Source organism: Mus caroli, chromosome 2 (genome assembly GCF_900094665.2).
Source record: "Mus caroli chromosome 2, CAROLI_EIJ_v1.1, whole genome shotgun sequence".
NCBI lineage: Eukaryota > Metazoa > Chordata > Mammalia > Rodentia > Muridae > Mus > Mus caroli.
This window is the reverse complement of record NC_034571.1, coordinates 114,280,550-114,306,049: the sequence shown is the minus strand read 5'-3', so window position 1 is coordinate 114,306,049 and position 25,500 is coordinate 114,280,550. Positions and strand designations below refer to the sequence as shown.

The 25,500-nt window shown below is 42.4% G+C and overlaps 2 protein-coding genes across 3 annotated transcripts in view; one reads left to right on the top strand and one right to left on the bottom strand.

The window, feature by feature from the left end:
- The first annotated feature begins 4,585 nt into the window (after positions 1–4,585).
- Ell3 (elongation factor for RNA polymerase II 3) lies at positions 4,586–8,593 on the top strand. 2 transcript variants are annotated; one of them, XM_021155568.2, is made up of 11 exons: positions 4,586–4,963; positions 5,189–5,224; positions 5,547–5,659; positions 5,757–5,943; positions 6,029–6,108; positions 6,199–6,274; positions 6,951–7,134; positions 7,210–7,252; positions 7,348–7,519; positions 7,700–7,744; positions 7,822–8,343. In XM_021155568.2, exons 1-11 carry the CDS (start codon positions 4,832–4,834, stop codon positions 7,930–7,932), a joined length of 1,179 nt encoding a protein of 392 aa, XP_021011227.1. In that variant the 5' UTR covers positions 4,586–4,831; the 3' UTR covers positions 7,933–8,343. The 2 variants fall into 2 exon arrangements, with proteins under 2 accessions (XP_021011227.1, XP_021011226.1); XM_021155567.2 differs by having other exon boundaries at positions 4,764–4,963; positions 7,804–8,593.
- An 805-nt stretch (positions 8,594–9,398) lies between these two features.
- The window catches only part of Pdia3 (protein disulfide isomerase family A member 3), a 23,149-nt gene continuing 7,047 nt past the window's right edge, over positions 9,399–25,500 (bottom strand). Inside the window, exons 2-13 of the mRNA XM_021180463.2 lie at positions 24,221–24,299; positions 21,951–22,068; positions 20,003–20,110; positions 17,596–17,725; positions 15,255–15,371; positions 14,620–14,745; positions 13,328–13,510; positions 12,934–13,042; positions 12,107–12,235; positions 11,194–11,273; positions 10,776–10,833; positions 9,399–9,803 (exon numbers count right to left, since the gene is read on the bottom strand). Of these exons, the coding sequence (XP_021036122.1) occupies positions 9,690–9,803; positions 10,776–10,833; positions 11,194–11,273; positions 12,107–12,235; positions 12,934–13,042; positions 13,328–13,510; positions 14,620–14,745; positions 15,255–15,371; positions 17,596–17,725; positions 20,003–20,110; positions 21,951–22,068; positions 24,221–24,299 (1,351 nt within the window). The 3' untranslated portion in view covers positions 9,399–9,689. The remainder of the gene's footprint in view (positions 9,804–10,775; positions 10,834–11,193; positions 11,274–12,106; positions 12,236–12,933; positions 13,043–13,327; positions 13,511–14,619; positions 14,746–15,254; positions 15,372–17,595; positions 17,726–20,002; positions 20,111–21,950; positions 22,069–24,220; positions 24,300–25,500) is intronic.

Sequence of the window (25,500 nt, the reverse complement as noted above, 5' to 3'; positions counted from 1 at the left end):
AAAAAAAAAAAAACAAAAAACAAAAACAAAAAACAAAAAACAAAAAACAAAAAACAAAAAGAAAAACCAAAATAAATAAATAAATAAATAAGAAAGATAAAAGTGAAAGTTGTTCTCTAAAGACACACACGGGGGTGAAGGAAATGAATTTAAATGAATGGTGGTAAATTTTGATGGGACTATAAACTAATGCCTATCCCAAAATCAAGTTGAGACTAAGACTTCAAACTGGCTTTGTGAAGAGCAGATAGGAAACAAAACCACAAAACAAAACATTACCATCTTCAATTTTTCCTATGTTCAATCCCACTTGAACTATTAATATTTTTAAAGATTTTTTTTTCAAAAATGTGTGTATATATGTGTCTGGGTGTGGGTTTGTGTAGTACCCATAAAGGCCAGAGAAGTGTGTTGGATAGCTTCCTGGCAGAGTAGTTACAGGTGGATATGAACCACTCAGTGTGTGTGTGAGAACCAAATCCAAATCCCGCCCCTCTGCTGGGATATTGTATCCTCTTAACCACACTGAGTCATCACTACAGCTCCTGCTGTTAATGTTAATATGTTTCCATTTTTCTTTCTCTCCCCATCCTTCTCCTTGACAAACTGCCCACTGGAAATTAAACCAAGGGTTTTTTTGTTTTGTTTTGAAGGGGGTTGTTTCTTTTTCTTTTTTTTTTTTTCTTCTCCTTTCCTTTGTTTGTTTTGGTTTTGGTCTTTTGTTTTATTGAGACCACGTTTCTCTGTGTACAAAGTAACTGAATGGAACTGTTGCTTCTATGCTGGGGAGAAGTTGGTGGGCTCCATGGACCTTGATCTGGGCCAGTGAAGTGATTCATGCTGTAATGGATGGATGTAAAGATGGAGAATGGGTACAGCCAAGGAGGGGCAAGAAGAACCCTTGAGGAGAGGGAACAGCCAGCCTGTGAGAGCCATCAGACCCTACTCCCTCAGGCAGGCAGGCCCATCCAGAGCCATGGTTAGTGAGTGAATACTAAGTTGCCTCTGAAACTAGGTCAAGGAGACAGAAGGGCAATACAGACACAATGACAGCAACGCTTACCAAGGCAAGACTTAAGCAGAGGCACAGAGTAATGGGTTCATAAAAGCAAGGGAGTATGTTCCCATAAAAAAAAAGTGTCATAAAAATAAAAATGCCGCCGGGCGTGGTGGCGCACGCCTTTAATCCCAGCACTTGGGAGGCAGAGGCAGGCGGATTTCTGAGTTTGAGGCCAGCCTGGTGTACAGAGTGAGTTCCAGGACAGCCAGGGCTACACAGAGAAACTCTGTCTCAAAAAATCCAAAAAAAAAAAACACAAAACAACAACAACAACAACAAAAAACCCAAAAACAAAAAAACAAACAAAAATAAATAAATAAAGATGTCATTGGAGCAGGGAAGACAGATGGTACCCTGACAGCTGTTGTAGGGACACTGTAGGAAAATGAGCAGCTTCACGGTGGACTTGGGGAGCCAGGCATGGCTGTTTACACCTGTGACTTCAGGACTCAGGAGGCAGAGGCAGGCAGATTTCCGTGTTCAAGGCCAGCCTGGTCTACAAAGGGAGTTCCAGGACAGCCAGGGCTACACAGAGAAACCCTGTCTCGAAAAACCAAACCAAACCAAACCAAACCAAACCAAACCAAACCAAGCCAAACCAAACCAAACCAAAAACAACAAAAAAAAGAAAACAGGCATGGTGGCACATACCTTTAATCCCAAAACTAGGGTGGCAGAGGCAGGCAGATTTCTAAGCGGTTGGAGCTAGCCTGGTTTACATAGCAGTTCCAGGCCAGCTGGGACTATTAGACTCTGTCTCAAAAACAAATGAGAGAGAGAGAGAGAGAGAGGAGAGAGAGAGAGAGAGAGAGAGAGATTAAGAGAACCATAAAATTTATTTTGACTAATACTAATGCAAACACTCAAGTTCTTACAAAAATACCATTAGAAAGTGATGGGAGGGGCTGGAGAGATGGCTCAGTGGGTAAGAGCACCCGGCTGCTCTTCCGAAGGTCCAGAGTTCAAATCCCAGCAACCACATGGTGGCTCACAACCATCCGTAAGGAGATCTGACTCCCTCTTCTGGAGTGTCTGAAGACAGCTACAGTGTACTTACATATAATAAATAAATAAATCTTTAAAAAAAAAAAAGTGATGGGAGAAACTACACACACATTTTTGAGGCAGGTGAGTTACATTTGGGAGCATTTTGGGAGGACTAGATTCTTTCATTTTCTTCTGCTTTCCAGCACTTAGGACTGAGCCCAAGGCCTCTCAAAGCACTGAACCACTGGCTGTCCTGGAACTCACTTTGTAGACCAGGCTGGCCTCAAACTCAAAAATCCGCCTGCCTCTGCCTCCCGAGTGCTGGGATCAAAGGCGTGCGCCACCACGCCTGGCAATTTAAGCTTTTCCAAAGCAAGAATCTGCTATGTGATCTATCCCTGAGCTTCAGTAAGAGCCTAGTACTCTGGAAATTTTTGTTGAATGAATGAATGCGTGCATGAAAATGTGCCTATTGTGGGGCTGGTGAGATGGCTCAGTGGGTAAGAACACTAACTGCTCTTTCAAAGGTCCTGAGTTCAAATAAATTTTTTTTTTTTTTTTTTTTGGAGACAGGGTTTCTCTGTGTAGCCCTGGCTGTCCTGGAACTCACTGTGTAGACCAGGCTGGCCTCGAACTCATAAATCTGCCTGCCTCTGCCCCCCAAGTGCTGAGATTAAAGGTGTGCACCACCACGCCCGGCTAATAATAAATCTTAAAAAAAAAAAAAAAACCATTGTGAAAGCTGAATATCAGGCAGCCAGTGTTCACCCTACAAATGTTAGGCTCTGATCTCTGACCTCCAAATATCATCCTCAGTTACCTGCTATTCTATTTGCTCTTGCAGTATTTATTGGCTTAATTGTTTTTAAAATGAGGTTAGGTTATCACTTTGAACTACTGGGCACAAGCCACCCTACTAATACACACCATGGAGGCTTTCTCAGCATCCTGTGCATGCCAGACAAACATTCTACCCACAAGCTTGATCCCCAGGCCCTGGTCTCTCCTTTAAGTTTAAATCAGGAAAGTCCTACAAAAGGTCCCAGCTAACATCTAAGAAAAGAAAGCCCAGGCATCATCTTTATGAATTACACCCGCTAAACCAGGTGTGGCAACCCAAGCCTTTAATTCCAGCTTTTGAGAGGCAGAGACAGGCAGATCCTTGAGTTTGAGGCCAGATTGTTCTACAGAGTTTGTTCCCTGACTCTAAAATGAAGAAGAAAGAGAAGAAAAGAAGAAAAGGAAAGGAAGAAGAAAGAAAAATAGAGGGCTACCACTATTTATAAAATTAATAAACTGTCCTCCATGGAAATGGAATTGCTCAATAGGTAGGTAAATGTATCTGTGGTTGCTGTTGGCAACTTGTTGCCAAGATTTTAAAATCAGCATTACTGCGAATATTTCCCTGCATATAGGAGTGTATTGTTCTTGTACAAGTATTATACATGTTCTGAGTGCATTGTTCAATGGGTTTAGACAAATTATTTGTTTTGAGATGAACAGCATTAAAATCACTTGGAATTCCAAATGTAATTCCAATATAATATAATATATATTATATTATATATATAATATGTTATGTTATATAATATAATATAATATAATATATATATTAGTGTGTATATGTGTGTGTGTGTAATCCCAGTTATTAGATCCCAGTTAGGAAAAAAGGAGATAAGAGAGTCTGAGAAACACAACCAAACAGGAATAAATAAAGACAGGAAACACTGGCCTGAGATTTGTCCGTGGGGGTCTCAAAACCATAGGATCTGTATCCCTGCTGGGAAACTTCCAGGCACCTTCTAGTCAAGAGTAGAGGCTAACACATATAATCCTAGCACTTGGAAAAATATAGGCAGGAGAACTGCTAGTGAGTTCAGCAAGAGTGATCTACATAGTGAATGAAACCCTGTCTAAAAGAAAAAAAAGACTCAAAGAGGAGGGGAGAGTGCCTTCTAAAGGAGCCAGCTGTGGTTTCGCCACTTTCTCTTGTTTATTAGGCTACAAAGTGACACCTGGGAGTAAGTTGCGGCTGGCTTTCTGCTCTCTGATTATTATTTTATTTATTTATTTATTCATTTATTTATTGCCACCAACTATGCCCCACACCCCCATCCACCGATAGGCTTGGCTCCAGTCCCAGATAGCCAGGCTTCCACGTCTGCTGAGGCACCCACCCACCTGGCCTTACAGCCTCACCAAGTCCCTTTTAGAAACCAGATTGGGATCCGCCTCAGCAGACGCAGCAACTCGGGCGGAAAAAGAGAAAGGATTGCACTGGTCCCTCTTGGGGTCTGCCATCCTCTGGTCCCTTAGGTACTTCGGGGCCTCGGAGGCATAAATGACTCAATCCGACTATCAACTAGTCTCGATTCCCTCCCCTGTGAGACTGAAACCCTCAAGTGGTTTCAGGTTCAGCTTTTACTTAAAGACTACGATTTTGAATCCAGAATGGGGAAACTGGGAAAACTGAGGCAGAACAAGAGATCCTGGGTGACGGGTCAGACCCTGGAAGCAGATCCTTTCTCATTAGACCTGGAATGCTCCTCAGAGTGTCCAATACTGCCCAAGCCAAATCAAGAAGAAACCGCTTGGCTTCTGGCCAGCAGCTGAGGTGAGTGAGGTACCGCCCACAAGGCCAGGGAAACTTTGGGGCGGTGCCGGGGGTGGGGTCATGGTGGAGGGCGGGACAGACCCGGAGGGCGGGAGTGCCAGCCTAGGCTTGCACGGCAGAGGTGGCCCTCACCTGTGGTCCCGGTTCTGCATGTGCGCGACTTTGGCACCATGGAGGGGACCCAGGAAGCTCTGAGTGGGAAAATGCGGCTCCTCTTCACCCCCGCTGCTCGGACCAGCCTCCTGATGTTAAGACTCAACGAGGCGGCGCTGCGGGCATTGCAAGAGTGTCAGCAGCAACAGGTGAGGCGGCCCCCGGCCCCTTCTTCCCTTCCCGGCCAGCCAGACCTCAGCCTCCCAAGGCTATGCTGGAGAAGGGACTTGGGGAGGTGCGGGTTTTCAGATTCCAGTCCCCCCCCCCCGTCCCCCGCCTCCAAGTGAAGCCGGCCAGGCAGGTGTCCCCAGCCTCCTCGATCCTGGGGACTTTGCTTCCTTTGTGTTCAGCTGGTGTTTGGGCTCTTCCTGCAGGTACGGCCAGTAATCGCTTTCCAAGGCCACCGAGGGGTAAGTGCTGGCCGGATGTGCGAGGGAGGTTGGGGGTGAGAGAGGGTAAGCGTGGGCTCCAGGAAGGTGAGCTCTGGGCCGGAGCTTGCCAGAGGTCACAGTCTGAGCAAGTTATGAGAACTAAACCCTATGAGGATGTGGGGCTGTGGTCCCAGGAGACTGTGCAGTCTCAGCCTCTTGGGGGGACTCTGAACCAGCTGCACCTGGTGTGCTAACGAGCCCCTTGGGGATTTGTCTTCAGTCTTAGAATTGTTTGGGGAGGAGTGGCATGGGCAGGAGGAAGAGGGGCCGGCTTAACTGGGTTTACCATTTCCTACCCCAGTACCTAAGGTTTCCAGGCCCGGGATGGTCCTGCCTTTTCTCCTTCATAGTATCCCAGTGTGGCCAAGAGGGTACTAATGGTGGCTTGGACCTTGTGTACCAACGCTTAGGCAGGTAAGGACAAGGTAAGAGAAGTTTGCAGGAAATGGGAAGAAGTGTTCAGGAGATCTCCAACTCATTTTTCTATTGTCTTTCCCACTCTTCTTTCAAGATCTGGGCCGAACTGTCTCCACTGCCTGGGCTCCCTTAGAGAGCGACTCACTATTTGGGCCGCCATGGATACTATCCCAGCTCCACTGTTAGCTCAGGAACACCTGACTGAAGGTACCAGAGAGTCTGAGAGCTGGCAGGACACTGGAGACGAACCTGAAGGCCATCCCCAGCTGGCACTAGATGAGGTGAGACTAGAAAGAGCGGGTAGTCATCATAAGGTGGGACACCCAGGTCGAGGGAGCCAAGTTTTCCTATAACTTCCCCTGACAGGTGTCTGACCCACTGGCAAGCAACCATGAACAGTCACTCCCAGGATCCTCCAGTGAGCCCATGGCACAATGGGAAATGAGGTACTGAGACAGGCTGGGTCTCCTCTCTACCCTTACATTTCTTTAATAAGCTCTCACCCTGGCCTCTCCCATTCCTTCCAAAAATCCTAGGAACCACACTTACCTTCCAAACAGAGAGCCTGATCAGTCGCTGCTTTCCCCTGCTAGCCAGAAACGCCTGGACAAGGTAAGCAAGGACTTTAGTCTCTTTTTGGAGTCCGTTCTCACTGTGTAATCCTGGCACGCCTGGGAACTCCTTATGTAGAACTGGCTGGCCTCAAACTCCTTTCACCTGTCCCTGCTTTTTGAGTGCTGAGATGTCCAGAGAAACAAGAGCTTTTCAAAGAGTAATTTAAAAGGCAGGGTGAATCTTGGGTTGATACAGTACTGATACAGCATAAAATCTGGCCCATGCCTATAATCTGAAGGTCTCCAGAGATAGGATAGGGCTATGCTCTGCTGCACAGCATAATGAGTATGAGGCCAGCCTGCCTAGACTACCTACCTATGGACTGGTCTCAAATAAAACAAAACAAACAAAAAGGCTGGAGAGATGGCTTATCAAGTAAGTGCAAGCATAAGGTTTGGACTTAGTCTGAATCCCCAGCACCTATGCACCTAGGACCTAGCCAGCCTAGGAAACCCAGCTTTCGGTTTAGTGAGAGACCTTAAGAGAGTAAGGCAGAGAACAATGGAGGATAACCCATGTCTTCCACATGTGTGCATACCAGCACATACAAAAGAGTACTCTTTAAAAATTAGGCTAAGTCTTAATATTAAACCTAGGAGCTGATGGGATAGCAGTTTTTGACCAAAGAACCTTCTGGCTTGTTTTTTATACATATATTTTTTTCCCCCAACAGAAACGTTCAGCACCTATAACCACTGAAGAACCAGAGGAAAAGAGGCTCAGAGCTCTGCCTCTAGCCTCAAGTCCACTACAAGGGCTATCAAATCAGGACTCACAAGAAGGAGAAGACTGGGGGCAAGATGAAGATGATGAAGATGGAGATTCCAGGCTGGAGCAGAGCCTCTCAGTTCCATCAGGTGAACTGATGAGAGGAGGGTAAATACTCATGGAAAAAGGACCAAGAATTACTTGTTTTCTTGCTTCCTTCCTAGCCTCTGAATCCCCAAGCCCTGAGGAGGTACCAGATTATCTCCTGTGAGTTTCCCACACTTTCAATTTCATAGTCTGTACTTGTAAGCAGCCAAGTGCTTTTAGGGACAATGAAATTGAAAGTGTCACACCCCTGGCAGGCAATACAGAGCCATCCACAGCACAGAGCAGCAACAGGCCTACGAGCAGGACTTTGAGACCGACTATGCTGAGTACCGCATTCTGCATGCTCGAGTTGGGGCTGCAAGCCAGAGGTTCACAGAGCTGGGGGCAGAGATCAAGAGACTTCAGCGAGGAACTCCAGAACACAAGGTAAAGACAGGATTGGCCGTCATCATCCTGCTAATTACCCCTAAACCTGTCATGTGACTAAGCAAAGGAACAAGCAAACCTGTTGTGACATTTGGTAGAATGAAAACAGAAGTCACTCCCATTCCTTACTCTGTCCTCTTTGCCCTTCCTTCCCTTCAGTTTTGTGTTACTGTGTTTCAGGTGCTGGAAGACAAGATAGTCCAGGAGTATAAGAAGTTCAGAAAGGTAAGACAGGCTGTGAGCACAGTCGTAGTAAGGTAGACGCCGCTTTACTTTTTGACAAGGGTGCTTTTTCTCTGCAGCGGTATCCAAGTTACAGGGAAGAGAAGCATCGCTGTGAGTACCTGCATCAGAAACTGTCCCACATTAAAGGTCTCATCCTGGAATTTGAAGAAAAGAACAGGGGCAGCTGAGACTGTCCAGAGGGCTGGGATCTTCCCCAGTGATGAACACAACAGCTGCTTTTCTGATTTTGTCCCTTACATCCACAGTGACCAAGTAGAGAGCCATCCTAGGTTCTTGCAGTTTGATTTTTGATGTTGCCATCATTTTTTTAGGGTGTGGGCATGGTATCATCTCCTCAGCTGTGCCAGGAGACTAGGAAAGTAGGAGGTGCTTGGCTTCTTCAACTTTACTTTAGCTAAGTCATTTCCAGATCCTGAAAAGTGACATTTCCAGGTTAACCTTGAGAATATTAGACAAATAAACAACTTTAGGGGAGTTGCCTTGCAGGAATAAAATGAGAACTTCTGATGACAGAACTCATTGAACTTATAGTGTACCTTTATGTAACATGGCTGAAAAATTAAAACTGATTGCTTCTGTCTTTTGTGCGATCATTAGCCTTAATCATCCAAGGCTATGCTGTCTATCTAAACTACCTTTGAGACTCTCTGGAAGACTAGATCCCCCTGTTCCAGACAAGTGTTATGAACTAGAGTCATCTTTACCGTGCTCATACAGGCTAGGCTTATGCACTACCACTAGGCAGAACTACCTTCCCCCACCCACAACATGTTTCTAAAGTATTATGATCCAGATCTCTATTTTGTTATCAGGCTTTACCAAAAAACAATGGATTATAGTAAGATGTTTCACTTTGTGTGTTTAGGGTCACCTAGAATTAGTTATAGATCTGGAATTACCCAGGGTTGAAAGCTACAATTATGGACAAGATTCTGATTTAGCTATAAAAGGAGAACAATACTTTAATCCATTCAAAAGAAAACACATCTCTGTGGGCTCTTGTTCTTGCCAGCGATGATACTGTTTCCCTATTCACTGGAGGGAAGTAAATGGCTACACCCAAGGATTTGGGGAGAGCTGCACCCAGCAGTTTCAATAATTCCTAAAATTGGATGGAACCCCAAACTGCTGTCACTCATACAGGGCATTTCTGGGCAGAGAACCATCCTCAGGAGGCATGCACATGCAGAAAGCTTGGCTGTGTGGCAAGAGTAAGCAGCATTCATCTTTAGGACATGAATGCGGCTAGAAACAACTGTCATCTCAGTATCTCAGGGCCAGGGAGGGAGGACCATCACAAGTTCAAGGACAGCTTGAGCTACAGAAAGAAACTAATAAACTATACGATTTAGAGATGGTAACTGGACCTATTCAGTTAGTTACCAGAATCAGCATAGCTGGTTGTCTTTGTTTTTGAAAGATCAAACCTGTTTAAGATGCTAGCCTCAAAACCTGCTATGTAGCCATGGAAGATCTTGAACTTGAGATCTCTTGCCCGCACCTCCCAAGTGTTGAGATTATAGGAGATAACATATCTGGTTTAGCTACAGGTATTGAACAGCATAGATCAAACACTTCTATCTACAGTAACAGTTCAGAGACCCTGCTTCTCCATTCCACGAGGGGAAAAAACGACAGTATAAAGGGGGCACATTTATTGTCACTGTTCCAAATGTACAAAAAAAATTAGAAAATAACCCCCCAACTCAATTCCCCCCACCCCCACAACATTCTTCCCAACACAAATAATTTTCTCCCCAAACCACAAACATAAACTGGTCCTTGTATTTTCAAACAGTGCAGCTAAGAAACAGTTTAGAGAAAATTTAACAGGATTCAGAGTATATCCATTCTGTCCTCTCTGATGGTTTTGCCTTCTCTGGTGTAAGAGTCCTTTTATAAAGTGGTGCATTTGGCTGTTGCTTTAGAGGTCCTCTTGTGCCTTCTTCTTCTTCTTAGGTTTTTCTTCTTGAATTATAGGGGGGTTTGTAGCTTCTCGTTGTAGATAGCTAATAAAATCATTTAATTCACGGCCACCCTGAAAAGAGAAAAGTTATTTTAACTTTCTGTAGAATACCAGTTAAGGGCCAATCAGATGGCTCAGTAGAATTTGATCCTGAGATCCCAAATAGTAGGAGAAAACTGACTCATCGGGCTGGTGAGATGGCTCAGTGGGTAAGAGCACCCGACTGCTCTTCCGAAGGTCCGAAGTTCAAATCCCAGCAACCACATGGTGGCTCACAACCACCCGTAATGAGCTCTGATGCCCTCTTCTGGTGTGTCTGAAGACAGCTATAGTATACTTACATATAATAAATAAATAAATCTTAAAAAAAATAAAAAAAACAAAAACTGACTCATCAAGTCAGTCATCTGACTTTCATACACATATCTACTGTAATAAATTAAGTGGTTAAGAGCTCTTCCACAGGACCCAGGTTTAATCCCTACAACGTACATGGTAGCTCACAACTGTCTGTAACTCTAGTTCCAGGCAATCTGAACCCTCACAGAGACAAAACACCAATGCATATAAAAAAACATGAATAAGAAAGGAGAAGGGATAGCTGGGCATGGTGGTACACGCCTTTAATCCCAGGACTTGGGAGGCAGAGGCAGGCAGATTTCTGAGTTCGAGGCCAGCCTGGTTTGTCTACAGAGTGAGTTTCAGGACGGCCAGGGCTATACAGGCTACACAGAGAAACCCTGTCTTGAAAAACCAAAAAAGGAAAAAAAAAAAAAAAAGGCTGGTGAGATGGCTCAGCAGGTAAGAGCACTGACTGCTCTTCTAAATGTCCTGAGTTCAAATCCCAGCAATCACAAGGTGGAGATCTGATGCCCTCTTCTGGTGTGTCTGAAGTCAGTTATGTATAATAAATAAATCTTAAAAAAAAAAAAAAAAGGAGGGAGGGAGAAGGAAGAGGAGGAGGAGAAGACGACCCCCAGCTCCATATGATGTGTGCATACATGTATCTGTGTGTACTTTGGGGACATAGGACAACACACTTACTTCATACTTCTTTGGAGTTAGCTTCTTGTTGGCTGGTGAGAAGTAGATGGTAGGAAAACTAGAAAAAAAGGAAAAGAGTCCACAGTTGGATCTTCAAGCATTACTAACACATACTGCCCAATAGTGTTATAGAATCATCTTTTTCTTTCTGGTTTCTAATATGATCAGATGTTACTTTCCTTGAGTGTCTACACTATGCTCAAATTATGAGAAATTTTGAGCATAATTTTGGGATCACTCATTACAGAAATCTAAGGAATTCATTCTCCAAACTACGCTCAATAAGGAAACAGTTTCTTGGAGGCTACTCAAGTGGCTGAGGCTAAGTTAGTCTGAATCCAAAAGTTTGAGGCCAGCCTAAGCAACAAAATAGACTCCACCTCAATCCCCCTTGCCCCCGCCCCTTTAATCAACTTACCCCTTGACTTCATATGGAGAAGGCACATCATTGGCTGTGGCATCCATCTTGGCTATGACAATATTTGGATCTTTGCTGAGCTATTAATAAAAAAAAAAGTCAACAACAACTTATTATCTGTAATTCCAGAGCTGAAGAAGCCGAGGCAGGGGTATTGCCACAAATTCCAGGTTGGCCCAAGTTATCGTATGAAACTCTACCACAAATAAACATGCCTGAGAACATGCTCTGACTACTACACTTGGAAACAGAAGCTGGACTGTCACAAGTTCTAGGCTAGCCAAAATATTTACTACCGACCTAGGCCTAGTGGCCCATGCCTTTATCCTAACTCTTCAGAAGCAAAATCAGACAGATTTCAGAGTTAGAGACCAGCCTGGTAAAGCTTTCACTAACAGGTACTTGCTGACTTAGGCCTTTTACCTGTGTAAGTTTTATTTAAGGGTTTTGCCTGCCTTAGTTCCTAACCTCCTAGCTTCTCTCTTCTATACTGACTCCTATATAAGACTATATATAAGGCCAAGGTCAGTCCTCCACGTGGGAGACTGAGTATATACTCATGCTGCTCTTGACTATACACTAAGACACCATCTCAAAACAAAACACAAAGACCACACCACACATAGCCACCTTTAAAATTACCTGGCTTGGATTATAAGTGCAAAACTCTCAAGCATTTTAAAATGATGGCTTATGAGTTCATAAGCCATCATTTTAAAGTAGAATGAGCCTGGTATGTGTTTAGCTGGTCTCTGTGAACATCTCTATATGCTATAGACACTAGGGGGCAGTCAAGACCAAGTGTGTAAACAATAGTTGGGAAAGAATACCAGCATAGTAACTATGAAGTCTACACTTAATATGCACATCAACTTCCAGCCCAGGTTCACACTCAGAAGAGGTTCAGACTTACCTTTTCTCCCAGCTCTTTATACTTGGGTTCCAGATTCTTACAGTGACCACACCAAGGGGCGTAAAATTCAATCAGCACATCCTTATCTTCTTCATTCACTATGTCATCAAAATTCTCTGCTACCACAACCTAGAAAACACAGGAGACTCACTAGTCACAAGGAAGCTGGAAAATAAACCCACAAGCTCCAACTGTTCTGGACTGAAATCACCTCAACTTGTATCACAACATTGTTCAACACGTTGTTATTTCCCTTGATCCAACTTACCCTCACAGCTATTCCTGTCAAACTATGTTCAGAAGTCACAGGAGATAAAAAACCAAATGCTACCCAGTGCTTTGCTTTTCTTTCTTCTTTAAAAATTACTTGTGTGTAAGCCGGGCGTGGTGGCGCACGCCTTTAATCCCTGCACTCGGGAGGCAGAGGCAGGCAGATTTCTGAGTTTGAGGCCAGCCTGGTCTACAAAGTGAGTTCCAGGACAGCCAGGGCTATGTGGAGAAACCCTGTCTCGAAACACCCCCCGCCCCAAAATTACTTGTGTGTATGTATGCATAAACGTGGAGGCTTTATAGTTTATTCTCTCCTTCCATTGTTGCATGGGATCAAGAGATGATCTAATGGGTCTTTAGGCTTTTGCAACAAGTGCTTTCCCCACTGAGCCACCGACTGGACCTGTCTGTAAGGGTTTTCTTTGCTGGGGATGTAGCTCAGTGAAGATTAATATAGGTTTGAGTCCCAGCATTAGAGACAAAGGTCAATATGGTTTTTGTATGAGTGTATCAGTTAGGATTTAGGTAGAGATACAGGTAGTGAGATGTCAACACACCTTGACAGGCCCTTCATTGGACTCTGGGATGGGTTCAGACTTCAGGTATCTCTTCAAGTTGCCATCAAAGTATTCCTGCAGGAACTGTTCAAGAGCCTTGCCATCTCGCCTGCAAAGGAAAGACAGAATCTGACTGGAACTCACGATTCTTTTCTCCTGTTCCACCATCCAAGTGCATGCTGGGATTATAAGAGCACATCACCAGGCCCAGCCTCTACCCACTATTTCTAATAAAGTAATTAAGAGCTCCAAGCTGCAACCCCTCTGTCAGTCTGCAAAAGTCAGTCATGAATCTTTCAAAGTACCTAAACCGAGAAAAACGATAATCACAGGTCTTGACTGGAAGGCTTTCTCTCCCCACCCAATGGCTGAGCCAGTGCTGAGCAGTACTTACGAGAACTCCTCCTGCATGACAAACTTCTCTCCTTTAGCAGTTCTGATAGCCACAACAGGAACCTCTCCAGTAGTGCTTTCTAAGCCAAAATCAGACAGTTCATGGCTAAAGGTTTTACGGCTAGCTACAGCAAAGTTGAGATTGTGTCCAGCATCAAGGAATTTCTTTGCCACCATCATGACCCTGGGAGGAATAAATACGAAACATATTTGTATCATAACAGTGTGACAAAGCCCCCCTCCACCCACCTTTTTTAAAATTAAGAGACACAATCTCTCCATGTAGTCCTGTCTTGGAGCTCACTGTGTAGACTAGGCTGACATTAAACTTACATAGTGCTAAGATTAAAGGCCTGTATCACCAAGCTAGGCTAAGTCTTTGAAATCAAGAAGCAGGAAGCTAGAAAGCAAAGAGTTCTTCAATCTACTCAGCCTTCTGGAATTGGCCTGCATCTATAACATCAGGTACCAATTACGTCACAATTGAGTGGCTTTGTGAGCTTTATTCTGAAGTGTGGTGGAACCTAATCCATTTGATAGGAATTTTCCTATACTACTTAACTGTAACGTTTCTTACAAGCATAAAAACTGACCTGAAAAGGACATTTATTAGTAAGGGTAAAATGCACCCAGAGAATTGGTAAGTGGGTACAATGGTTTAAGCGCTTACACGGTTTACATCTTTCATTAGAGTCTGCAGTACAAGGAAGAGCATAGAATTCATGCCCAGAAGATTCTGTGAATAGTGTATGTTACTTGTTCTTAGACTTTAAATGCAGTTTCTGGACCTATGTGTTCCCTTCTACCCTCCACCCCCAACTTCTTTTAAAGACAGACTCTTATTCAGTCCAGATTAGCCACAAATTCAGTATGCAGCATGGACAACTTCTGGTTGTCCTTCCCTACCTCTCAATGCTTGGGTCACAGCCCCATGCCAGCACACCCAGTTTTTGTTTTAAATGTGGTACCATGGCTGGTGAGATGACTCAGCCTGACAGCGCAGAGTCTGACTCCAAGGACTCACAAGGTAGAAGAACTAACAACAGGCAAGTTGTCTTTTGGTCTATACATGGGTACATGGGCACGTATATGCGTGTACACACTTGGTGCTTGGGAAACAAACCAGGGCTTTGTGCATACAGATAACCACTGTACCAACCACAAGCCACATCACCTTTCCATTTCCATTCAATCCTATACCCCAGGGTAACAAGATAAGATAGTTACAACTGTTAGTAACAGGTAAACGTGTCTGCACAAAAGAAAACACATGTTGTTGATGTTTTTTATTACCTGTTTCTCCAGTAGTTAGAACCTTTAGCATTCTTTTCATAGTCCACATCATAGTAAGCGGTGAGTAAGTCCTTGCCTTGTATCAAATCTTTATTATCTTCCGTCATATGAGGACAGAGACCAAAACTGAAATAGAGTCATCCATTAGTTTTGTTATTTTCTAGCTGTATTCTGGAATTATTAATGTGATAACATCTATAAGAGGAAGTCATTATCAACACAAGTACTGCAACATACAGGACCACTGTAAGAGGTAATGGGGTCCACACATTATAGCTTTATTTTTATTTTAAAGATTTATTTATTATTATAAATAAGTACACTGTAGTTGTCTTCAGATGCACCAGAAGAGGGCGTCAGATACCATTACGGGTGGATGTGTGCCATCATGTGGCTGCTGAGATTTGAACTCAGGATCTTAAGAAGAGCAGTCAGTGCTCTTACCCACTGAGCCATCTCTCCAGCCCACATTATAGCTTTATAAGATGTAATGGGTCCACACATTATAGGTTTAATATTATGTTGTAAAGTCTTAACCCCCTGTATAGGTTTTATTTAAGCCAAAACATAGATTGCTGAGTAGCTGAAGTAAACAAATCAAAAGGAAAGAAATCCCAGACTAGGAGGATACTCACATGCTATCCTGAATAAATTTCTTGATCTTGCCACTGGTCATTTTCTTTTCAGTATATGCCACAGTTTTGTCTTCAAACTTGTTAGCAAGATGTAATGGACGGAATATAGTGATCCCCCTTAAAATAGAAGAAAAACCAAAAAGTGCTTTACCCACAAATAGCAGAATTGTCTCTCATATGTCTCTTAAAGCACAGGGTAAGCCAGACGTCTTTAATCTCAGCAGTCAGAATGCAGAGGTGAAGTGGACCTCTATGAATTCGGGGCCAGCCTAATCTACAAATCAGCCAGAGAGAGCAACATAGGGAGACCCTATATCAAAAAACACAAACTCAAGACAAGACAGGCATTGTTACATATCTGTTATTTCTGCATTTGGGAGGTAGAGGCAGCAGGATCACTATAAAGAGATCTAGTTTAAAACATTCTGATGTAGTTCAGAGTGCTTGCCTACCTTAGGTTCAATTCCTGATACCAAAACAGAGATAATATAAAAAGTTCAAACTATCTTTTAATAAACAAATGTATGACTAGAGAGATGGCTCAATAGTTCTGGATTCCACCAAATGGAAGCTAATAACAATCTAATGCCAGTTCCAGGGGACTCTGATTTCATTTAAAAAAAAAAACTGGGGCCGGGTGTGGTGGCGCATGCCTTTAATCCCAGCACTTGGGAGGCAGAGGCAGGTGGATTTCTGAGTTCAAGGCCAGCCTGGTCTACAAAGTGAGTTCCAGGACAACCAGGGCTACACAGAGAAACCCTGTCTCGAAAAACCAAAACCAAACCAAATCAAAACAAAAAAAACAACAACAAAAACAGCAGCATCTGTGTGCTACCTGTATGCCTGACCCATACAGAGGTTTGACAAGGGCATCATATATTATCACCTATAACCAGGGTAAAATGGAACTGGTTTCATCCTGTTTTTTTAAGATCTGGAAGTTAGATCCATGTGGTCTTAAACACCTGTAATTGCAGTATTTGGGAGGCAAGATCAGCAGAGGCTGAAAGCTAAATTCTTGGGTGGCTATACAGCTGCTGCTAGGCATGGTGGCAGCACTCTGCAGGCAGAGGCAGTGCAGCTCTGTGGAGATCTCAGGGGAGGCCTGGTCTATAAAGGGAGTCTAAAATAGCCAGGACTCTGTTACAGTGAGAAATTCTGTCTCGAAAAACAAAACAAAAACAATAAAAAACAAAATTAAAGATAAACAAAAATTAGAAATATGGAGGGAGGCTGGAGACTTAGCTTGGTGGCTAAGAGCATTTGTTATTGGCAAAGGATCCAGGTTCAATTTCCAGCACCCATAGAGAATCTCCCCACTTCCCTGAACACTAGGCATACATGTGGCACACAGAGACTCATACAGGCAAACACAGAGACACAGACACACACACTAATAGTAATAACATTAAAAAGCCTTAAAAAAAATTCATTACCTACTCTTAACTCCCTTTTAAACAAAACAAAACTAACATTAGAATCATGGGCTCTTGAATTTCAACGTAAGATTTATTAAATCCTTAATACCCAGTAATATAGTCAAAGTTAAGGTGGTAAACCAGCTTAGTGTTGGAGAGAAAGCTGTGTTGCCAAACGTTCCTTGCACCACAGTTGATAGTAAATGCTTTTCCTATATTGTTGTTTTGTGGCTCACACCTTTAATCCTAGCACTCAGGAGGCAGAGGCAGGCAGACCTCTGACTTCGAGACCAGTTTCGTCTATAGAGTGAGTTCCTGGACAGCCAGGGCTACACAAAGAAACCCTACCCCTCCCCCCACAAATTATTAAGTAAATAAATAAAACAAAGCAAGTATATGCCGCATGCTCAGGCTTTTTATACTGGTACACAGCTAACACTTTACTGATGAGCTCTGATCTAGAACAAACCCTCACTTTAACTGGCATACTCTACCTGCAAGAGCTCTTCTACTAAGACTCACCTCCTTACTGGGCACTGTCCAGAGATGGGACTGCTCAAAGTTCAAGTCCAGCCTGACCTACACAGCAAGATCATTTCTCAAAATAAGGTCAACCATCTCCTATGAAGCCTTTTCTTGTGACATGCCCACATGAGCCAGAAAAATGTGCCAGGACCCCTGGGATCATTATCCGTAGTTGGGAACTGCATGATGTGGGTGCTTGAAACTGAATTCTGGTACTCCGCAAGAGCAGTAACCACTGTGCCATCTCTCCAGTCCCTAGAGCCTTTTCTAATACTACTCAGCTCACAAAAAAGGTAAAAACACCCCCACTTTACATATTTTTATAGCAAATATATAACACAGCATTTATCTTTCTATACATATTTGCTTTTGTTAGATGCTTCCATTCGGTCACTTACTCTCCATTATCATCGTACTCCTTCACCAGAGACTCAATGTTGGTGTGTGCAAATCGGTAGTTATCTCTCAAGTTGCTGGCTGCTTTTAGGAATTCAGAGTGCCCATCACTGAATAAATCCCTGAAAAAACCTGCATAGAAAATGTCAAACACAAGGAATAATCAATGCCGTGACTTACATTATTCAAGACTTACATTCTTTTAGTCTTCAAAGCTTTCAGTCTATCATGGATAAACAATGTAATTCAGGCTAAGATGAGGCTTTGATAAATGACACAATACTCCATCCTCTACCCTCTAGAGAAAGTTAAGGGAGAGGTCTGGTAGAACCAGAAGTCTTTGCTCTACTTCTCTAAAACAGATCTGGGAAACTGCCTCACACCTTAAATTTCAGGAAATATTTAGGGTATTAAAAGATTTAAACAGCTGGGCGGTGATGGCACACGCCTTTAATCCCAGCACTTGGGAGGCGGAGGCAGAGGCAGGCGAATTTCTGAGTTCAAGGCCAGCCTGGTCTACAGAGTGAGTTCCAGGACAGCCAGGGCTACACAGAGAAACCCTGTCTCAAAAAACCAAAAAGATTTAAACAACATGGCAAAGGGGGCTGGAGAGCTGGCCCAGTGTTATTCTGGGTTCAGTTCCCATACTCATAATATAGCAGCTCAAAACTGTCCTAGCTCCAGAAGATGAGACACATACATGTAGGAAAAACATGCATACACATATAAAACAAAATAAAATTTTAAGCCACCTATAATTTTAGTTCCAGAGGATCCTAGGCCTTCTTCTTTGGGCTCAGGCATACATGTGGTATACATGCACATACATGGGAACAAAACACTCATACAAATTAAATAGATCAATAAAAAGGCTCCTTATGGTTAATTATTAAGAAAGAAAATATTTATTTTTGTGTGAGTGAATGACTTGTTTTGGCAAGTACTTAAGGGAGCCAAATGGACATCAGTACCCCTGAAGCTACAGTTACAGGTAGGTGTCTGTCAGGCACCTAATGTGGGTCCAGAGAACAAACTCTAGTTCTCTGGACAAGCAGCAAGTACTTTTAAGCACTACACCATCTTCCAAGCACACATGGTAACAAAGAACTTGTTAAACCCAGATAAGTCAAATTTAAATGGTAAAATATCTATTACAGAGAATCAGCTTGTTTAAAAAAAAAGATTTATTTATTTTATGCATATGAGTACACCACCATTGCTCTCTTCAGACACACCAGAAGAGGGCACCAGACCCCATTAGAGATGGTTGTGAGCCAATATGTGGTTTCTGGGAATAGAACTCAGGACCTCTGGAAGAGCAGCAGTCTTAATGGCTGAACCATCTCTCCAGCCCCAGAGAAACCGCTTTACTTTAGTGTGTAGAAGACTATCAAATTTGAACATCAGTTATAGGGTTTATATTTAAGTATTTTTTTTTTTTAAGAGAGGGTAAAAGGTCTGCTTTTACTATGTACTCCTGCCTAAAACAAGAGTTGCCTATTGTCTTCTCCCAAAAGCTAGGGAGATGTGTGCCACCACACCCACCGGAAGCTAAGGTATTTTGTTTCCTGAGACAGGGTTTTTCTGTGTAGATCTGGCTGTCCTGGAACTCAGAGATCCACCTGCTCTGCCTCCCACAACCCAGCTGAGGCCAAGGTTTTAACCTCAGTGTATTACACACACACACACACACACACACACACAGAATTTAATTCATTTGGGTATGGTAGTAAGCCTGGCACCTCCTTGCTCTCTGGCTTCCTGTCTACAATCAAATCTTTCCTTATTGCATGCATTCCTTCTATGAGATGCAACCAAAGAGACCTGCACCAGAACTTAAAATCACCATTGTCTTTTTTTGAACATTCAATTTTAAGACAAATCTCTTTTCTTTGCATATGATCCAGCCTCAATGTATTTATAGCTACAGAAATTTGACCAATACAACCACAAAGATAGCTATAAAAACTGATAATAGACACAGGAGTTGACTATTTAATTTGTATTCTCTTGCCTTAAGCCTTATTATCAGTTAACTACACACTTTGTCTTTAGCTCTCTGAATTAATGAAGAGACAGAGCAAGAACACAGCTCTACGGTAGAGCACTTACCTGGCAGGAGTGAGGACACAGGTTAAATTGTCAGCACTGTGGGCTGGGGGCAGAGGGTAAGCTAACATTGCTATTCTGGTCTTTTAAGTGAATTTAAACCCTTATATTTATAAGAATATAAACCCATACAAGATACCATTCTCTTTCCCTGTTGTAGCATGCTGACTCAGCTTTGTCAGTTATCATTTAAGTTAGTTTGCCTAAGGTGCTTTAACTTTGTGGCTTCACAAAAAATTCAATCAATTTTTTTTTGAATCCAATCAATTCTATGGCATAAAACAAACACCTGCTACTTACCCACCACTGAGGCATCTTTATCACTAATGAACTTCTTAAATTCTTCCTCAGTCCTGAGAGGAACTGAAGCTGGTCCTGCTTGTTTCTTCAAGTGGCTGACAATTCCATCTTAGAAGATAAAAGTTATATTAACACATAAACAATTTTTTTGAGGATTAGAATAATTCAAAAGGTAAAACAACGTGTTTTCAATTAAGGTTTCTTCCACTTCCTGTCCTCAAAATACCCAGTCCTACAAAGTGAGTTCCAGGACAGCCAGAGCTATACAGAGAAACCCTGTCTCGAAAAACCAAAAAACCAAATTAAAAAACAAAACAAAAAACCCAGTTTCTTTCCTATACATGAAAGTTCAACTTCCATTTGTGTATCTCTCTACTTATTGTAGCCAAAACGGCAAAGTAGTAATCAGTGCATCTTTCTAAAATATATATATAAAATGTATATATATAGAGAGAGAATACCACATCCTTTTATCTTAAAATGGCAATATATACTTCAAACAAACCAACCTCGCTCCCCCTCCCCTCTCTCTCTCTTTTTCAGGGTGGTAGTATCTGCCTCCCCACCCCCCTCCATCTTTCCAAGTGCCAGGGTTACAAGGATGCACTACTATGCCCAACTCAAGTGGTTTTGGTTATTCAACATGGCATATTAACAAAGTATATATAATACACAGAAGTAATCCATACCTCAAATAATAAGCTCTGGTATCTCTACTCTCCTACTCCCACCCCACTTTTTAAAAAGGAAACTTTATTGTGTGTGAAGTATGACAATACTGTGTCGAAGTCAAAGGGAAACCTGCAGAACTTAGTTCTTTCCTCCTTCCAAGTGGGATCTGGGGATTATTATCATTTTGGTTTTTTGAGACAGGGTTTCTCTGTGTAGCCTTGGCTGTCCTGGCACTCACTTTGTAGACCAGTCTGGCCTCGAGCTCAGAAATCCACCTGCCTCTGTCTCCTGGGTGCTGGGGTTAAAGGCATGCGCCACCATGCCCGGTGTTCTGGGAATTATTACATTTAGCAGTAGGTGCCTTTACCCATTGAGCCACCCTGACAGCCTTTCAATCATTTATTACAGCTGCAGACTGGTTTTTGGATTTATATACAGTGATTTATTTAACCAATGACAACTGAGACATTTATTTCTAGTCTTTGGCTTTTTCAAAAGATTGTCTGCAGGTAAATTTGCACGATACATCTTCAGGGTAACTTTCTAAAAGTAAATCCATAGTCAAAAAACACAGGAATTTATACCTGTTAAGCTGTTTTCATGAGACGTAGTTAACATGTATATAATAATTGCCTCCCTCCTTGTATCAGACAGAAAACAAATTCCAGAAAAGCAGGACCAGTGCTTTATTTATGAGCACCAACACCTACTATCCAGAGTATCTAACATACAGTAGATAAAATTGATAATGATTATCAAATGAAACATGTTTGGCTGAGCTTGTATTTGAAGTTCAAGTATTTCCTATATTACTTCAAAAAAGCTTTTTGTTACCTAACAAGTTTACCTCTAAAATGTTATGTAAAATGGAGGCAGGAGGATTAGAAATTTAAGCCTAGGCTGGGCAGTGGTGGCGCACACCTTTAATCCCAGCACATGGGAGGCAGAGGCAGGCAGATCTCTATGAGTCTAAGGCAATCCTGGTCTACAGAATGAGCTCCAGGACAGCCAGGGCTACACAGAGAAACCCTATCTTGGAAAAACAAAACAAAACAAAAGAAAGAAAGAAATTTAAGTCTAAACTGTGTGGAAATGGTACACAGCTTTAATCTCAGCACTTGGAATGCAGAGGCAAGCAGATCTCTGCAAATTCCAGGTCATCTTGGTCTACATAATAAGTTCCAGGACAGCCAGAGCTCCATAGTAAGACCCTGTCTCATAAATAGGAAAAGAAAGTTAAACCTAGCCTAGGTCAGATGAAATCCAGGATCCTTACCAGCAGTCCTAGGCCCATCATAAGCACCCGCTTCTTCACCATCTCTAAAGATCTTAAGAGTTGGGTAGCCACTGACCCCATACTTATTACAGGTGTTTGTGTTGGCAGTGCAATCCACCTAAAGATTAGAACAAGAGTTATTTTGTTATCTAAGTACCTGCTGCAAGTTCTTCTAATAGTCCCAAATATTAAGACTGGCTATCCCCATAGAGGATCAATACTTCTTGGCATATGTGCTACAGTACAGGTCATTGGACCTTAAAGATGTTTGGGTGCTATCTAACTAGATTATGACTGCCCAAGAGGTGCTTTACATTTTACACTTCTTGACTTTATATAAAAATTCTAAAACTACCATTTCTTTACATTATTTCAATAATGCTCCCTGTCTTAGTCAGGGTTTCTATTTCTGCACAAGCATCATGACTAAGAAGCAAGTTGGGGAGGAAAGGGTTTATTCAGCTTACACTTCCATACTGCTGTTCATCACCAAGGAAGTCAGGACTGGAACTCAAGCAGGTCAGAAAGCAGGAGCTGATGCAGAGGCCATGGAGGGATGTTCCTTACTGGCTTGCTCAGCCTGCTCTTATAGAACCAAGACTACCAGCCCAGAGATGGCACCACTCAAAAGGGGACCTCCCCACCTTGATCACTAATTGAGAAAATGCCTTATAGCTGGATCTCATGGAGGCATTTCCTCAACTGAAGCGCCTTTTTCTGTGATAACTCCAGCCTGTGTCAAGCTGACACAAAACCAGCCAGTACACTCACCCACCCCCATTTCATGGTGCACATCAAACCCACTGCTCTACCACTAGGGCACACTCTAAGTCCTGACAATGACTTGTTTAGTAACAATCATTACTGAAGGTATGTACTTAGTATATCCATCCACCCTTTAGCTGGGATAGGATATAACTTGATTTTGCAAATAATTAGTTTATTGGTAAATGCATCAATATTTGTTACATAAAAGCAAACAATTGGTTTAAAACCACAGGAAATACATTAACCTTATAGGATTCTGAGGTTTGATCCTTATGTCCTAAGGTGGGTAGAGTGAGGTTTAGACAATTAATGTACAGCCTTACAATCTTCTGAGTAGCTTTGTGCTATTTTCATGCCCACAGTCACATGAAACAAAAAATTACAACATGATTTGTTTTTGCTATGGCAAGCTGCTTAACTACATTAGGATTAATATTAAAAAACTTCTAAGATACAAAGTACTTATCTGAAGTTAGCAGAGAAATGCCTTTAGACTGGAAGAGTTTGGGCAACGAATGTTATGGAATGGCCAAGTTTATTAGACATTACTATCTTTGCCTGTTTCTGTTTGTGAGACAAGGGCTCAGGTAGCTCAGGCTGGTCTTGAACTTCTAATCTTGCCTTTACCTCCAAATGCTGGCATGATGGGCCACTACCTCAGTTGGCTCTTAAAACACTATGAAAACAAATACCAGCCTTACAATTAACTACTTGGTTAATATCTGACCTCTTTTTTCCCAGATCTCATCACTGGCCATTATCAGGGTAGATTACAGAACTCAGTAATTATTTTCCTTCTCATCCTTTTTAAAAAAAAAAAAAAAAAAAGATTCATTTATTATATGTAAGTACACTGTAGCTGTCTTTCCTTATCCTTTTTTTTTTTGTTTTGTTTTGTTTTTCGAGACAGGGTTTCTCTGTGTAGCCCTGGCTGATCCTGGAACTCACTTTGTAGACCAGGCTGGCCTCGAACTCAGAAATCCACCTGCCTCTGCCTCCCGAGTGCTGGGATTAAAGGCGTGCGCCACCACGCCCGGCTTTCCTTATCCTTAAAGCTGTACCTCTGTTGTCTTTGTTTGCACCTTGGTTCTTATTCACCATCTTCTATTATTAATTATTTTATTTTTTTTTTGTATAAATGTTTTGTCCGCATGTATATGTAGTAGGTGCATGCAGTGCCTATAGAGGTCAGAAGAGGGCATCTGTCCCCGGGAACTGGAATTAAGAATGGTTTTGAGACACCAAGTAAGTACTGGGAAATGAATTCTCTATCCTCTCGAAGAACAGCCAAGTGCTTTTAACCAATGATCCATCTCTCAAGTACCCCTTGCCCCCATACTGGTTTTATATACTTTAAAGTACTTGGGCCAGTAAGATGGCTAAGCATGTAAAGGGGCTTGCTGCTAAGCCTAAGGACTCACATTGGTCCATGCACACCCACCCAATAAACATGTAATAAAATATATTCCATATTCCTTTCTAGTGAACACACCATTGCTCACCTTTGCTAGTGGGACTATTCCTTTTAATCTGGTTGCTGCAGCTTCATACTCAGGGGCAAGCCTCTTGCAATGTCCACACCTATGTTTAAAAAAAAAAAGCCAGATTCTTAGTTCAACAAACTTACTGATATTTTCATTCTCATATCATACTACCATATACCTTTTTCTTTTTTTCTAAAGACAGGGTCTTGTTATATAGTCCAGGCTGTGATCACCCTTTTCCACCTCTATTGCATTGACTGTAGGGTGCTATATCAATTATTCTACTACCAAATTATACCCAAGACTTCTGATATTTGAGTCATGACTTGTTTGTTTTGTTTTTTTGAGACAGGGTTTTATTCTGTAGCCTGTCCTGGAACTTACAGAGACCCATCTGCCTCTGCCTCCCAAGTGCTGAGATTAAAGGTGTGCGCCACCACTTCCTGATTATTATTATTTTTAAGTCTAGACCTGTTATTTCTTTTTGAACGTTAACCCATGAATTAACGCACAGGGAATAGACTCCAGCCACTCAGGCTCCTCTTCCTTCGCCTCATGTGTGCTTCTCTCTCTAAATGGAGAGGCTGGCGCTTCCGGTGATCACAGAATCCTTCTCTTTGGCTTCCGTTAGTCATCAGCTTTAAATTAAGAGTGCTTAATACGCTCAATGCATACATGAATTCTCTTCACAAGAATTCACAAGCTCTTAACTTGCTTGTTTATAACAATGCCAACAACATGCTTAGCTACAGACAGCATGTGACACTATAGACCTTTCCAGTTGTGCCATAGTGACATTATAGGACATTCCTTTTTGAATAGTGCCATTTTGTTTAGTCTACAATACAATCCTCACAGATTTGCATTTATGGGGCCAAAGGAACAACTCGATGTTTCTTTTCCTTTTTGTTTTCTTCAAGATCGGTTTGTCTATCTTGAGCTAGATAGTGGTTAGGACGTTCTGACTGTCCTGGAACTCTATGCAGACTGGGCTGGGCTTGGGCTCAAAGATCTGCCTGGTTCTGCCTCTCACAAGTGCTGGGATATTTAAAGGAAAAAAAAAGAAGGTGTGCACACACATGGCAATTATTTTTATTATATTAAAATAATTGGAATCTGTATCTTATTAACAGTTCAAATACAGTCATGGAACAACTGAGTTGACTAGCAGTTAAAGGTACTTGCCGATGACCTGAGCCCATCTCTGTGGGCAAAAGAAAAACTGATTCCTAAAAAAGGCCCCCTGATGCATTGTGGCATGCACATACCCATATCTGTCATGTGAAAAAAAAAAAAAA

What these genes read in the sequence shown, in the direction of transcription:
- Ell3 (XM_021155567.2), top strand. Translation starts at nt 4,832, where the DNA reads ATGGAGGGGACCCAGGAAGCTCTGAGTGGGAAAATGCGGCTCCTCTTC. An exon ending in GTGTACCAACGCTTAGGCAG is followed by an intron (nt 5,660 to 5,756) that starts GTAAGGACAAGG and finishes TCTTCTTTCAAG; the next exon opens with ATCTGGGCCGAACTGTCTCC. An exon ending in GAGGTACCAGATTATCTCCT is followed by an intron (nt 7,253 to 7,347) that starts GTGAGTTTCCCA and finishes CACCCCTGGCAG; the next exon opens with GCAATACAGAGCCATCCACA.